Below are 16,206 nucleotides of genomic sequence, written 5' to 3'. Positions count from 1 at the left end.
AGTGATGACTCCAATAATAAGGCAGATAATGATAGTGAAGCTGTCTGCGAGTTGGCGTAGTGTAGCTACGGACGATGTGTATCTGGTTAGGACCTCCATGTCAGAGATAAGTAGTGTTCGGTATGCTTATGTCTGAACAGTAATAGTGATATTACTTAGTTTTGTGTGTGAACTAAAGATATAACATTAGAACGTTATTATACTGAGAGTTAGTTGATCTAAAGCTATCTACTCTAAAGTTGTCCTCTAGAAGTATATATCGAGGAGGTCTATCTAACGGGGATCTTGGTGGCTATTTAAGCTCTTCTCAACAACCTCAGAAGACGTAGCACAATGTCTATCTCGGGAAAGTACCGGCTCTCTAATTGGCGGGCGTATCTGCAGTTCGCTAGTCAGATGCCCAGAGGCGGATAAACTCGGGATGAAAGATGGTACGGTCCTTCAGGTGTTCTACAAGAGGTTAGTAAGGGAGCTACCTATTGGTTGGTAGCGAGCTTAATCACCTCGTAGATGCCCTGTATGTGACACTTTAGTTGTTTTATAAATTGCAAAAAAGTGGTTATGCAACCTCACTTTGCTAAAAATTTTTAATTTTTAATTTTTTAATTTTTTTTTTTTTGTGTACAATCTATGGAATGGGAAATTCCGAGAGTTAAAATTGAATGGGAGAAAGAGAGAGAAAGAGAGTGATGAGGGGGAGGAAGAGGAAGAGGAAGAAGAGGAGGAGGTGAGAGGGTTGTGGAAAGAGTTATTCCAATGGAACGCAACAAAGAGAACAATTTGCTATTGACAAGAGTGCATGTGGGAGTACCTATGCACTATAGCATAAACAGTTTGCACTATTATTTATATTTCCGGTAACATGTAGGTTTACATAGTATAATTTACATACCATTACTACTTGTGGTCGGAAAAAGTTTCAACAGAAAGGAGATGTTGAAAGGACGATGAGTAAAACTTAAGGTGTCGGATAAGATACGGAATGCTAGTTATTACTATTATTACTAGTACTTTTGGTAGTATTAGTAGTAGTAGTGGTAGTAGTAGTAGTATTGGTAGCGGTGGTGTGGCATATAGTACTAATAGTTTGTGGTCAAAAAAGGGAGAGGAAAAAAGGAAAAGTGGTGATTATATTAAGTTGTAGGATCTATCAGCTCAAAGTAAATGTTGGGCTGTCGTTTATAGCCGTGCAACTCCGAATGTTGTCGTATAGGGCATCAAATGCTGCAGCTACAGTGTTTAGTAGAATTGATATAGATATTCTTTTTCTTTACCATCATCATTGGTGTTGGTAACAAAACTTTGCAAAGCAAAGCATGAAATAAGAACTGAATTAAATTATATGGAAGGAAAATAAAATCAAAACAAAAGAAGGAAAATAATGGGGAAAGCTTTGGTTAAGGTATTGTTTTTGTTGTTTGGAATTTGCCAAATAATCAATTTGGAAAAGAATAAATCGAATGATTTACCCAAGAAAGAAAAGATTGCTTATATAATAAATTACATAATCATTATACTATAATTTACGCACAATGCAGAAAAATAATTATCAATAAACACACCACAATTGCAAAAGAGCACAATTGCAAAAGAGCACAACATTAACACAATCCAGTCAGCTAGCATTCATAATGAACCAACACATATATTATTAGAAAGACACTTGTTGCCCCCTCTCTCTAAAAAAAAAAAGTAATAAAACAAACGCTTGATGGCTCCAAGCTAGATATCCACAGGTATTATTTTAAAGTAGAGTAAGCAATATTTGACATTGCAACCCTTTTTCTCCTCCCTGTATAGTCCACTTCCTTTGTTATTTTTATTTTTTTTTATTATTATTATTTATTTTTTGATAAGACCTCTTCAATATAAATACCCATACAATTCTCCCAGTCTATTCGTTTTCTTATCTATTTTTTGTTATCTTAATTTACTTATCTATTCCCCCACCATCTCTTATTGCATTCTCAAATCATATTCAACTATAACAAATTTATTATAATCACTTTAAACTCATTCCAACTTTACTTTCGACACATTAAACAAAACCATCTGTGATCAAGAATTCTTTCAAGTAAATACATATACAAACATTACCCCTCGTCATTGCTTTTTTTCCTTTTTTTCACTTTTATTTTCCAATTGCAAATAACAAACATAGAACGTTTTTACCTCCTTCTTTAGAAAAACAAAATGCATACATATTACATCAAACCTTCAGCATCTTCAGCATCTTCGGCTTTCCATTCAAAATACTCAGCTGTGCTACTACTTGGGTACTTGGCCATCTCAACAACATTACCGTTTGCTTACTCATACATTGAATCAAACCCTTACTTGCGTCTGCTGCATCTAAACCAGCAACACCTTAATAGTAAAGGAACCATTTCGTTTAGATCGCTAGTGACAAAAGTATAATTGGGAAAGTTTGCCTAATTTTTCTTTTTTTTTTGTTAGCTTTCTTTAAGATTACCTTCCTTCCCCTTCCGCCCCCATTTCCTCAGATTTCCTTACTGAGAGAAGCTGTTCAATGCCAAAAACAAAAAAACAATATTCACTCACTCACTCCCTCCTTCCTCTTTAGTCTACCCCTACGGCACCATTGCGAAAGCTGAAGCTGAAAAGGCATAAAGCCTTAAAGGCGAAGGACCAAAAAAAAAAAGAATACAAAGGAGAACTGCTATTTAATTTGGGAAAGAGATCATTGTATTACATGTGCACTCTCTTCAAGTACTTTTTGCTTGGTTTCTCGTTTCACATTTCACATTTCACATGTCACATTTCACGTTTTTGGTTTGTTTTGTTTTGGTTTGTTTTGTTTTGGTTTGTTTTGTTTTGGTTTGTTTTGTTTGTTTAAGGTTTTTCTTCTATACTTTTTTTATCTACTATTGTTATTTTCTCAATTCTACTTTAGGGTGATTTAAGGGCATCTAATAAACGCACTGAATTTGAACATGTTTTTGATTTCTCTCAACATCATTTGGTATATTCTTATCCTAAGTGCTATTGTGAGTACATTTTCTGGATAGATGTATCTCTGTGTATGGGTAAATGTGTTTGTGTGTTTGTGTGTTGGATGTAGGTGGAGGGGGGGGTGGAGTTTTCATCTTGATGATAAAAGGTGGTGAAGAAAACCAGTTTGATTACAAAGCTGTGGCTCACATTTCAATCCTTTATCTCGGCTCGGTTTTGGAGTGCTACTATAAAACAAGTGCATCAATTATCACTTGATCTTATATGCATCACGTGCAGCGTCTAATACATTTGCTCTGTTCTGTTTCGATACAAATTGTTTTAATGGATTTTTATTTTTTTTATTTTTTTATTTTTTTATTTTTTTTGCTGTCTCTCTCTATCTCATTATCTTTGTTTTTGGAATAGATATAGATATATATATATATACATTTATTTTTATTTTTAGTATTAGTAGTAGCTCCATTTTAATTAGTAACATTTCCGATAGGAAATACCCTAAAAATCATTACGGAGTATATCAAAGAGCTCATAACATTTTGACCATGAAAGAGTAGGGAAAATAACGAAACGATGACAACGACAGTAACAACAACAACAACAGCCAAAAACCAGAGAGCTCTACATAAAGTCAAAACTTCAAGAGAATTACAAAGGTAAAAATGAAAACGTTTACAATAGTAATGGTAATATGAACAACAACAAGAAAAAAAACATTTAAAAGTTAACTTTATAATTTAATAGGCAATATATAATTTCTATATACACAGAGAGATTGCGAAATTATTTTGGTAATCTCTACCCATCAACATAGATCAACAGCAACAGCAACAGCAACAGCAATTGCAATTACAACTGCAATTAGAAACTACAACCAATTACTTATTGGTTGATGGTTGCTGCTGCACCCAGCTTTTTCCAGTGAGCACCGTCAAATACATTCTTGATCTTGTCCAATGCAGCAACTGTATTGATCAACGATTGCTTTTGTTCAAGAGTATAGCTTCCATTGATATTGATATCATGTGCAGCCTTCAAGAGAACTGATGAATTCTTTTTATCACTTTCAATTTTAACAGACTCAGCCTTACCCAAACCAATAGTGTTGACTCTTCTACTGAGCACATCAACAGCAGGCTCAACGTTCCAGTTCTTTCTCAAAATGAACTTGTTTGTAGAATGCGTAGGTGCCTTGGCAATAATTTCCTTTGGCAACATGTATGGATACTTGGAATCAATCAAGGTCATTTTGGCAATCGAAGCTAATCTTGTTTTTACTGAGGAGGTAATAATACTTGGCGACTTACCATAAAAAAAGTGTTCGGGCTTAATCTCTGGTTTAAGATATTTTGAGTCCAAATCCTTTGACACAATTTCTTGTGCTGGTGGTTGGCCATAATTCTCCCTAGTAATACCAGGTCCGTAAGTGACTCTAAAACCAGTTGGTGTTCTTTCCACTCTTTTTGCCTTGGGGATTCTATTAGCAAGTGGACGCACGGTGGTTTGTCTTTCCCCGCCAGCATCTCTTCTTGATCTACCAAATGATGCATTTGTAGCACTCAGTCTTCTTGGGGAACGTCTGTGAGTGGAAAAACCTCGTTCTCTGTCAGCATCACCGTATGTACGTGGTGAAGTGTTATAGTTTGCACGTTCACCATAAACTTGTGAAGCACTGGAAAATGAGTCACTTCCCGCGCGAGGTGCTTTTTCACGGAATGAGTGTTGCTGTTGCTGTTGCTGTTGCTGTTGTTGGTAACTTCCCTCGACAGAATATCGACTTTGACCTTTTTCCTGCGCTTGATTTTCTCCTTCAAAAGATTTGGATTTATCAGGATTTTGTTCAGATCTATAAGGACGCTGACGTGGTTGATTTTTATATTGGGTGGTTTCACCAGCAGTGGCCATACCTTCGCCATTTCGACTCAGTCCACGAGGACCTTGGTTCTGAGGTTGGACTGTTCTTCTTCTTCTATTACTTTGGAAAGTGCCATTGTTGTCGATATTATTGTTATTACCACTTTTGTTTTTAAAATTGTAATTTGTCGTTTGGCGCTCTCCGGCAGCATTCACTCCTTCATTTTTCTTGCGTTGCTGCTGTTGTTCTGCTCTTGACTTTTGACGTTTAGCTTGAGCTTCAGCTTTGATTTCTGCTGCCTTTATAGAGGCCTTATCAATTCTCTTGAACAAATCATTGAAGTTGAAGTCAATAGGAGAATTTTTCAGATTGTTTCCATTGTTTCCACTGTTTCCATTGTTGCTGTTGTTACCGCTACCGCCAGTTGACTGGAATCTAATCAACCTTTTTGAAGAGCCGGTGGTAATAAAGCCTCTTCTTGTGACGGAGGTGAACATTTCAATGGGTTGCTGATTTGGGTTGTTGCTCTCAATTAAAGTTGGTTCAAGAGTTTTTCATCAAAGTTTTTTTTTTTTCTTTCTCTCTTTTTTTTTTTTTTCACCTTTCATTTTCCAATTTTTCTTTCCTCATTTTTTCTTCTCGTTAATATTATTTCAGATATATATATATTTCTATACCTCTGTACTTGACTAGGTGGGCTTTTTTTTCTTTCTCTCACTTTTTCCCTCTCTCTCACACACTCTCTCATGGTAGCTGGACAAGCCAAAGAGGAAATGGCTGTTTATACCTAATTGTTTCTAAGTGCTTACAACTGTGGTAATTTATTGACATATGAATAGAGTGCTTGAAGAAAGTTGACAATATATTCTTTGGTCAGTTTCCCGCTCCCCGCATCGCTTGACGTTCTTTATTTTCTATATCACTCGTCAAATCGTAGAGATGGTGATATTGTAACAATTCACTTTTTTGATTATATAAAGCATCAATTGTACAGCTTGTCTACTTTAGATTTACTTTTAATAAAGTTTTTTTTTTTTTTTTCGCTTCTTCTTTTGATTTTCATCTTCACTTCAATTTTGCTGGGTTATCAACGACATGTAAAAACCTTCGTAGAGTATTTGGTATCCTGGAGCTTGTACTCGTTCTAACTTAAATGCAATAATCTTGTTGTGGTAGTAGTAGTAGCAGTAGTAATTGTTTGTTGTTCTTGGTAAGTTGCTCAATACATTTTATCTTTATGTGTTCTTCAAGCAATAGGATCTATTGTTTTGCAACCAAATACGTTGTTTTAAAGCAAACATTACAGTATAAGGTAGATTGAGTTTGTCCTCAATGTTTTGTCCATACTACACTACCATAGTCAATAAAAGCGTATAATTATATATATATATATATATAATTTTTTTTTACGGCCTATAGAAAGAGTAGAACAAAACACTACAAGAAAAAAAAAAAGAGAGGAAGTCGGAACGAAAATTTATTGGACGAGAAGAAAAAATGGAGAGAGAGAGAGGAAGAAAAAAATCTACAACAAATTTTTATTAATTGTTCTGCTGAGACCGCAGTTGGTAGCACATCTCACAGCCAATACGCTTTTATTATTGGTGTGGTGTATTATCCACCATACTCTTGTAATGCCCACAGCCAAAATAAAAAATAAAAGAAACAATTTGAAGAAAGAGTGAGAAAAAGTGAGAGAGAGAGAGAGAGAATGAGCTAGAGAGTGGGAGAAAGCTAGAGTGAATTAGAGAGACTCTAACAATTAAGTTGTTTTTCAATTGTATTTTTTTTATTTTTATGTTTTATTTTTCTTTTGTCCGTTGTTTTATGGCTCCGATACTAAAGCTCTGTAGCGTTGGGGGTGGGAGGAAGTGCGCGCAGTAACCTATTGGACTAGCACGTTATAGCTACATAGAGGAGAGGGTGTGTCTCAGCGCAAAAAAAAAAAAAAATTCCGAAAAAAAAAAAACAAAAAAAAACTGACAGTTGGAATTTTCGCTCACCAACATTGAGGATTTTAGACTCTGGAAATTTCTCTTACTTCCTAACTCTCACTCGCTCACTCTCACTCTCATTCTTATATTCTCCTTTTTCTCAACATCAACAACATTTTGGAAAAAAAGACTCTACCCTTTCAATCATTATCCAACAATATAAAAAAAAATCAGAATGTTGTCAGCACGTCCAGTCTTACGTAACGCAGCACGTTCTGCTGCTGTTGCTGCTAAAGCTTCATTGAGAGTAGTATGTACAAGAAAAACATATTCAATACCAAATTGACGAAAATTTCAAAATTTTTCTTTTCAAAAAAAGAAAATGGAAATCAAATTAGAGTCACCCACCATCCAATCAATTGACTCTTGCAAGTTCCAATACTGTTTCCTTTCACTTCCAACTAGCCACTACATATGTCACCGTTGCCTTTATATTCTTTTTGAATTCCCCATTATGCTTCAATGTCAATGAATTTTTTTTTTTTAACATTTAATATATATACATATAAATTTGCTTTTACTTTTTTTTTTTTTTAGAAATTCAAATTTTGGTCAATTTACCCTTAACATAACCCAATTATACATTGTTACTAACTTTATATCTTTATAGGCACGTCCTACCTTGTTGACCGCTCAAAGATTCGCTTCTGCCAAAGCTGCTCCAACCGAAGTTTCTTCGATCTTGGAAGACAGAATCAGAGGTGTTTCAGACGAAGCAAACTTGAACGAGACCGGTAAGGTTTTGTCAGTCGGGTATGTATAAATGATCAAGGGAATAACAACTACAAATCATCGATGTATTTACTAGGACTGACATGTACTGTTGTCCAATTTAAGCATGTTGATGGGAAGTGGGATCGGTGTTAGTGCGAGATCGTTGTTGCGCGCTCTTATTGGATAACACAATTTTTTTTTTAATTTTTTTTTTCGCACAAGGTGCACACTCAACACTCACACACATACACACCAACACTAGTACCAAACGAAAAAAAAATAGCCAATCGAGTAATTACATCAATCGCAAAACCAATAACGAAGCAAACACTACCCACATCCAATTCTCAACAACAAATGGGAGCAAACTCGTACACATATACATACACACAGACACACGTCGGCAGTATCTGATTCTTTACAATTGGTTTATACAATAATCATCTATTGAATCAATTGATCAACAACCTTTTTGTCTTGTCCTGTCCTGTCCTGTCCTGTCCTGTTCTGTCTTGTTGTTTTTGGATTTGTTTTGTCCCCGATCCTATATAAATTGCATCGATGGAGTAAAGTTTGAAGTTATACTAACAATTGAATAGTGATGGTATTGCTCGTATTTTCGGTTTAAACAACATCCAAGCTGAAGAGTTGGTTGAATTCGCTTCAGGTGCCAAGGGTATGGCTTTGAACTTGGAAGCTGACCAAGTCGGTGTGGTCTTGTTTGACTCTGATAGATTGGTCAAGGAAGGTGAAACCGTTAAGAGAACTGGTCAAATTGTCTCCGTCCCAGTCGGTCCAGAATTGTTGGGAAGAGTCGTTGATGGTTTGGGTAACCCAATCGATGGTAAAGGACCAATCAACGCCAAGGCCACCTCAAGAGCTCAAGTTAAAGCTCCAGGTATCTTGCCAAGAACCTCAGTCCACGAGCCAATGCAAACTGGTTTGAAAGCCGTTGACGCTTTGGTCCCAATTGGTAGAGGTCAAAGAGAATTGATTATCGGTGATCGTCAAACCGGTAAGACCGCTGTTGCTTTGGACGCCATCTTGAACCAAAAGAGATGGAACAATGGCTCAGATGAAAAGAAGAAGTTGTACTGTGTTTACGTTGCCGTTGGTCAAAAGAGATCAACTGTTGCTCAATTGGTTCAAACCTTGGAGCAAAACGATGCATTGAAGTACTCAGTCATTGTTGCTGCTACTGCTTCTGAAGCCGCTCCATTGCAATATATTGCTCCTTTCACAGGTACTGCCATTGGTGAGTGGTTCAGAGACAATGGTAAACACGCTTTGATTGTCTTTGACGATTTGTCCAAACAAGCTGTTGCTTACCGTCAATTGTCTTTGCTTTTGAGAAGACCACCAGGAAGAGAAGCTTACCCAGGTGATGTTTTCTACTTGCACTCTAGATTGTTGGAGAGAGCTGCTAAGATGAACGAGTCCAACGGTGCTGGTTCATTGACCGCTTTGCCAGTCATTGAGACCCAAGGTGGTGATGTCTCTGCTTATATTCCAACCAATGTTATTTCCATCACTGATGGTCAAATTTTCTTGGAAGCTGAATTGTTCTACAAGGGTATCAGACCAGCTATTAACGTTGGTTTGTCCGTCTCTCGTGTTGGTTCTGCTGCTCAAGTCAAGGCTATGAAACAAGTTGCTGGTTCATTGAAATTGTTCTTGGCTCAATACAGAGAAGTTGCTGCTTTCGCTCAATTCGGTTCCGATTTGGATGCTTCAACCAAGCAAACCTTGGCTAGAGGTGAAAGATTGACCCAAATCTTGAAACAAAAACAATACCACCCATTGTCTGCTGAAGAGCAAGTCCCAGTTATTTTCGCTGGTGTTAACGGTTACTTGGATGAGTTGCCAGTTAACAAGGTTGGTGAATTCGAAGAAGCATTCACTCAACACTTGAAATCCAACGAATCTCACATTTTGGACTCCATCAAGACCAAGGGTGAATTGTCCAAGGAAGAATTGGAACAATTGCACAAGATCACCAAGGACTTTGTTGCAGGTTTCCAATAAACAGTTAAATGAGTATAGTAATAGATTATATATTCAAGTAAAAAAAAAGAGACAAGAAGAAATAATAAACATCTAAAGAATGTTGTATTTGCATTTATTGCAAAAGATGTCAATGTAATTAATCTCTTATTCTGATTTGCTTTTTCTTTTTATTCTTTTTTTTTTTTCATTTAAAAGACAGATTCTATTAGCTTTGAAATATACACTAGTCTAAACTCTAAATTCTAAATTTGTGTTATAGTTAATATAATTCTCTCTATTCGTATAGAAATCTAGATAATAGTACATACTGCAACTGAGACATACTAATCTGTTTGGGCACGCAGTGTTTGTGAATTCAGTCTACTCAAAACACTCGCATCATCGTCGTCCTCATCGTCACTATCTTCGTCCATATGCACTGCAGTCTTTCTTCTTTGGAAATCCTTGATGTGTGCAGTGTTTAATCGATCTGTGATTTGCTTAAAATAAGTCTTGCGCTGTTGCAATTGAGGACCTGGGGGAGGCAATGGTACTCTAGCAAGATCAATCGACGACTCATCAACACCACCACTGGAACCTACATTGGAACCTACGTTGATACCTTCGTTAGCAGCAGCATTTGTTCTCGAACCTCTGGTCTCAGCACGTCCAGTAGTAAATCCAACTGATTCTTCTGCCACTGAGCCAGCGTTTTGTTGTTCCTCAGGCTCCGCACTTTCATCTTGATATTTCTTTGCATTGTAACGTAATTCTACAAGCTTCTTTACTGCTTTCTCAACCTTTGCTGAGACCGCATAAGGCAATGGGGTTTCTTTTGATGCTCTAAACAAGATCACGTTTGTAGCATGTTCATTTTCCATTCTGAAAAATACCCAAATAAAACGTCGAAGAATCTCAGCAAGGGCAACACAGAATGACGTAACAGCACTTTGCTGGATTTGATGGCTGAAGAACGCATAAAAGATCCATTGAAATCTAAGAATCACATCTATTACCATAGCGGCATAGTAATAATAAGGATTTTTGTAAAATAGATAATCACGGAGTAGAAAATATTTCGAACCACTTTGCAAAAGCGACCAGTCCATGACAATGTCCCAAATAGAACAATAGATGGAATTTATACTAGCAAACACAATAAAAACTGCTCTATTTCGAACCGAATTGTCAATACGATATATGCTCAAGGTCATATAATAAATTGTCGAACAAGTGTATTTCATCATATTGGCTAAATGCGGGAACCAATCTCCTGTATCCATATACCGGCGAATACATTGAAGTAATCTCCAAACACTAGGAAGTGCACTGAAAAAGCCCATAAGCCTTGATCTCGATGAAGTGCAGGTATTTCTAATAGGGTCTTGACCACGTAAAGTCCCGCTCCAGCTATGTGCATATAAGCAAAAGAAAAATGACATGTTTCCCATCGTATATGTCAATGAACAAACTATATCGCCCAAAAAGAAATCTCGAAACTCAACCGGATAGAAACCTGAAAGTATCAATCTCCAAATGGCAAATTGTAACCATCGCCTACTTGCACCATAAAATTGATTCCCAGGCCATAAAAAAATGGCAAGCATGATTCCAAAAAACAACCACGGCCAATCGCGTCCAGGAAAATGGTAGGGCCAAAAATCTTGAAAGCTGAACCAACCAATAAGACCCAAAAGACCAAATGCAAAACTTGGCAAAAGTAGAAATTGTTTATAGTTCAAGGCTGTAGCCAAGTTGAACTCAAAGATAAATTTATAATTGATTCGAAACATTTCAAACACTGCCATATTGATAGCAAACAAGAGAAACGCCAAGGTTAGCATGAGAAACCCACCCCAGATTTGAAGCAAATATCTTCCTTCAGATAATTCCCCACTCAACGTCTTGTGCAATGCAGTATAAAGCGCCAACACAAATAACGGCAACCCAAATCCAAGAAACAATGCCGAGTTAAAGGTTGCTGCATAGAATGTAGGCGGCTTCATGTCGGTAGCATTGATTGTGTATGCAATTGTTTTGAGTTTCTCCAAAGAATGTTTTCTATCTTTTGACTCGGGGTCAAAGAATGTGATGTAAAGTTCTTCAACATGGTTAACAAGTTTGTCCAATAAATCGCTGGTTAAAAAATACGCTGTAGTATCAATTCTTTCCATAAACTGCTCCATCACTTGAGTACCCATGGCCTTGTCAAATTTCTTGGTAATTTTTCGAAATGCTGTTCGATTCATTGTCTTGTACGACCTAAGAATAGATAGCGATCTATAATTCTCCAACAATGCAGTCTTGAGTTGCTTTCTTGCATACAAGTAAGGCACGCCAAAATGCTGTTTTTTAATCGTATAGTCCCTTCTTCTGGTCTGCCTAATTTGTCCCTCTGTTTGCGGGTGTTGCATTGTTCCTGTCCCTGTAGTCGTAACCCCTGGATCTGCAGCAGGCAACAGAGTTTCCTCAATATCTGATTCGGAATAGTATGTAGAAGAATGCTCTTCGCTATTCTTATCACTTAAATCAACTATACCATTCCTCACTCTATTTTCGGCATAGTTCAAATCCGACTCGTCTTGTATGTGCAAAGAAATATCATCTTCATCACCCTTTGATTGTTTCCCACCTCCGTATCTGCGATATCGCCATTTCTTTAAAAATCTCATAGACGGGAGGCTGGGCAATTCGTACTTTCGCAATCCACTCAAGTATGTCTTTGTGTGAAACGCCAAGTCATTCACTTTGTTACTCATTTGATGATCTCGTTTTCCAGCCACATCTCGACCTGTGGTGACATCCGTAAGATGCACTTTATTTTCATGACGATTCCGTTGTCGTATCAATTGTGTCCGCTGGTCTCGTAACTGATACAATTGGTCTTGCAAAAGCAAAAACCGTTCATAAACATCCTGCTCTTTCTCGGAATAAAATTCATCCACTTTCAACAATTGTTCATCGAGCCACTTTAAAAACTTTTTCTTCTCTGAAAAGTAATCGGCTCTAGATGATTTTAGTGAATAATTGAATATTGAAGGGCGTCGTTGAAATGACGCCAGCTCGCGCAGAACACGGCTTTGGCTGTCACGAATGTAGGGGTCGGTGTTACTGTTATTGTTATTGTTAGTGTTAGTGTTAGTGTTATTGTTATTGTTATTGTTAGTGTTAGTGTTAGTGTTAGTGTTAGTGTTTGTGTGATCGTGATCATAATCCAAATGTTGTTGCTGTGTTATTTGACTTTTCTGTATGCCTTGTTTTCCCTGATTTGCTTCCGGCTCCCCCCGCTCATTGTCATTACAAAAATTCTCTTGCGTGTATCCTCCTTGCAGCGCATTCCTCAGTGTCAATAAAGGTGTTCTAGCGTCGTTAGTAGTCGTGTTTGTAGGCAAGCGAGTTGCAACATTATCAACAGCAGCTGTGTTTTGCTCATAATTATTGATTTCATCATCATACTCGTCTTTAAGTTTGCGAACCTTTTTAATAAGTTTTTTGCCCTCTTTGTAATTGACGTATTGGTCCTGCCATTCAGCCACCAACCCTTCATTAAGTGCATCACCAAATTTCATTGTGTGAAGAAAAGTATATGTAGGTGAGGTATCACAGTTTTGATTTCTTTGGCATGAAGACAAAGTTCCACAGTGGTTGATAATACACTTGTTTTTCCTTTTTCTTCCCCCCTCTTTCTCTCTAACTTTCTCTACTCTACTCTGTTTTTTGCTGTTTTTCTTTTTCTTTTTCTATTTGCTATCTGGAAGCAGAGGTGGGAATGGTTAGTCAGGCTAGTTATCGTGGCTTGTTTCAAGGTAGAACTGTGTTGCTTTTGAATGTTCGCGATAAAGATTTTTAATGTGCCAATTTTGTGTTATTAATGTTCCTTCTCAAGAATTTACAGATCGTTTCTTTACTAAACTCTACAAAGCTTTACTCTACATTCCCATACCTTATTCCTCTTTCTCTTCTTGCTATATCGTTACTCAAATGTTGTACATTTATACGTTTTAAAAAATACTTCTATATTGAAAATATTAGACTTTGCTTCCCCACCTAGTATTGAATATAGAACAAGACATTCGAATTACACCATCAATGCTTGATTTATTATGTATATAATAACCAAGGACAATAACCCCCCTCCTCAATTGATTAAGTCTTTGATCAATTAAAGGGGTTTGTTCACCCAAGAACCTAATCTGAAATGTCCAAAAAAAAAAAGGAAATCGATTGTTTATAATCTAAGTATCGTATCTAACGTATAATGCATCTATAAAATGTGGATGTTTAATACCAGGTTCTTTAGCTCGTCTGAACCCTTCGACTGCCTCTTGTACGCTCCATCCTAGCTCCTCAATTAAATAGCAACAAATCAAAAAACCTGTTCTGTTAAATCCATAGTGACAATGAACACCAATAAGTGGCTCCCCGTTAGTGCTGCTATTGCTTTGCAAAATGTCGTTGACTAGTTGAATAAATCTACGAATTGAGCTTTGATCCGGTACAACTTTGGAAACTGTAGCACATTTGTAGTATTGAATATTTTGAAATGACTTGGGGCTATAGGGTGGAATATCCGCAGAGATATCTATTATAGCAATGAGATTCCCTGTAATATCTTTTTTATGACTGCTGCGATCACTGTAAAAGAATGATTCAACAACAGTGGGACTATGAAACTGGTCTCCTTCTCGCAAGGTTTTCATCCCCAAAAGTGGAGCGATATCTGTGCCATTGCGTCGCGTAATATTCGAAGATATAGGTTTTAAATTCAGCCATTTCAATTCGTTTTTTAACCCCCATTTGTCGCCAGAGATAATGGCCTTTACCTTAAGCACCCAAGCCGGAGACAAATGTAAACGTTCAGGAAACTTTTGCTCTATGTGGTTCAAAATAATCCCACTGATGAATTCTGGCTTGACCAAAAGTAAAGAGTGTCCCACATCTTTCACCTCAATTGCAGATGACACTTTCTTTCCAAACGTGCGTGTTAAAAAATTGTCGGCATCATAGATGGGTCTGACTCCTGTCAATTGATCATGCGAGCCACCAATAAATAAAGTTTTTTCGTAAGTATGCTTATCGTTGGGATTATCATTAAACTTCTCAACAGCTGTTACCAAATCTGAGGTTTTTGCTCGTTCGAACCCCTTAGCGTATCTCAATGATACCGAAGAATTGACATCTAAGTTCCATCTAAATTGTCTTAGGCTATTGTAATAAGAATTATTCTCCCGTGACAATTGACGCATGACGCTAGTGCTCTGAAGGCCAGGGAGACGATCCCATATGCGAAAATAATCAAACAACCGCGGTAGATGTGTAAATATTTTGAATAGAGATAATGACTTGTGGTGCACTGGTTTTTGAACATTGGTTGTACTTTCAGTATCGTTGATAATATCAGGCGGGGCTAAAAGAATGAGACCTTCGACTTTGCTTCGAGGTAACTTTTTGGCTACTTTTATGGAAATGTGAGTGCCCATAGAATGGCCAACTAGTATTACTTTTCTATTATCAGGAATTTGTTGGGAGATAAACTCAAACACTATGTTGACAATATTTTCAGTTGTGAAATCCTCCCAGGTCATTTGCGCTATACTAGTTGATATTCTGTTTCGATCTGTTGTGGATATCGGTGATAAAAACTTGTGCTTGTCATTGAAGCTTAGTTTTGAGTTTCCAAAGCCAGGCAAATCCAATGAAACCACTTCGGAGCATTGCGATAATAAGCCCATCAAAGGTTCAAATTGTGACATTTGGCCACCCATGCCATGTATAAAAAGTATGATAGGAGATTCTTCCAATTTCTTGGTGACGTTCTGCTTGATATCTTGTGCCATTTGCTGGTTTGCTTCATTCTTGGTAAAATTGGTCAATGGGTGAGGTATTTTTAAAGCTGCAAGAGTTATCGAGTCAATAGACAAGGATGTTTGGCGTTTAAGATCAACATCAACCACAGTTGCGTATTTAGCTACTAAAGCACAATCATTAGCTTCATTCAGTAAAATATACTGCTCCAACTTGTTCTGATATCCAAAAAGAGCAATTTTGGTGAACTGAGTCAATTTACCCCAAAATGTGGAAGTTTTGTCATGTTGTTCCTTAACTAAACGTTGAAGTTCCACCGAAGATTTTGATGATGGAGAAGAAGACAGAGACAAAAATGATGAGTCTTTATAAGAAGATGTACCATTATTTGAAGCAGCAACCAAAAGATCTTCAGCTTCATCTGACGGCGAGTTCATGCTGGAAATAGAACAATGATGTTTATTTCCGTCATCAGACAGCAGCGTCTGATCAAGCTGTGTCATGTACGAGTGGGTATTGGCAAATGAAAATGAAGACAGAAAATGAGTGAAGATTGGTTTCAGTTATGATTATTGTAGGAAAAAAAAGTTGGTTAATGTTATCTCCACAAGTTGATTGAGGCGTATAGGAAGCTATAGATAATGATGATGATGATGATTAAAGAATAAAAGAAAAAGATTGTTATAATAATATTAGTTTGAACTTTCAACCAAGAAGAGTCAGAATATTGATAAGAATAAAATTGTGTAGAAAAATAAAGCATCCACATAAAAATATTAGCTGTATATGTAATATTCTCGTTTAAAAACAATTTAGCCGTTTAAAATAGTCGTTTATCATATCTGCCAAAGATTAAATAACTAAAAAAAATAAAACAAT

At 36.9% G+C, this 16,206-nt stretch overlaps 4 protein-coding genes across 4 annotated transcripts; 1 reads left to right on the top strand and 3 right to left on the bottom strand. All coding sequences in view use genetic code 12, as the record gives it.

Annotated features, from left to right (window-relative positions):
* Positions 1 to 3,855: 3,855 nt before the first annotated feature.
* PVL30_001788 (uncharacterized protein) lies at positions 3,856 to 5,325 on the bottom strand (the record flags this gene model as incomplete). The annotated part of the gene is made up of 1 exon (XM_001526935.2): positions 3,856 to 5,325. The coding sequence occupies one exon, from the start codon at positions 5,323 to 5,325 to the stop codon at positions 3,856 to 3,858; it is 1,470 nt and encodes a 489-aa protein (XP_001526985.2).
* Positions 5,326 to 6,997: 1,672 nt separating this feature from the next.
* ATP1 (Alpha subunit of the F1 sector of mitochondrial F1F0 ATP synthase) lies at positions 6,998 to 9,561 on the top strand (the record flags this gene model as incomplete). Its single annotated transcript, XM_001526934.2, has 3 exons — positions 6,998 to 7,072; positions 7,433 to 7,575; positions 8,136 to 9,561. 3 exons carry the CDS (start codon positions 6,998 to 7,000, stop codon positions 9,559 to 9,561), a joined length of 1,644 nt encoding a protein of 547 aa, XP_001526984.2.
* Positions 9,562 to 9,866: 305 nt separating this feature from the next.
* Positions 9,867 to 13,091, bottom strand: SYG1 (Xenotropic and polytropic retrovirus receptor 1; the record flags this gene model as incomplete). The annotated part of the gene is made up of 1 exon (XM_001526933.2): positions 9,867 to 13,091. One exon carries the CDS (start codon positions 13,089 to 13,091, stop codon positions 9,867 to 9,869), a length of 3,225 nt encoding a protein of 1,074 aa, XP_001526983.2.
* Positions 13,092 to 13,757: 666 nt separating this feature from the next.
* PVL30_001785 (uncharacterized protein) lies at positions 13,758 to 15,764 on the bottom strand (the record flags this gene model as incomplete). The annotated part of the gene is made up of 1 exon (XM_001526932.2): positions 13,758 to 15,764. One exon carries the CDS (start codon positions 15,762 to 15,764, stop codon positions 13,758 to 13,760), a length of 2,007 nt encoding a protein of 668 aa, XP_001526982.2.
* Positions 15,765 to 16,206: the final 442 nt, after the last annotated feature.

This window comes from Lodderomyces elongisporus, chromosome 2 (assembly GCF_030384665.1).
Source record: "Lodderomyces elongisporus chromosome 2, complete sequence".
In the NCBI taxonomy this organism is placed as follows: Eukaryota; Fungi; Ascomycota; class Pichiomycetes; order Serinales; family Debaryomycetaceae; genus Lodderomyces; species Lodderomyces elongisporus.
The sequence above is the reverse complement of the archived record's forward strand: the minus strand, read 5'-3'. Positions and strand labels throughout refer to the sequence as shown.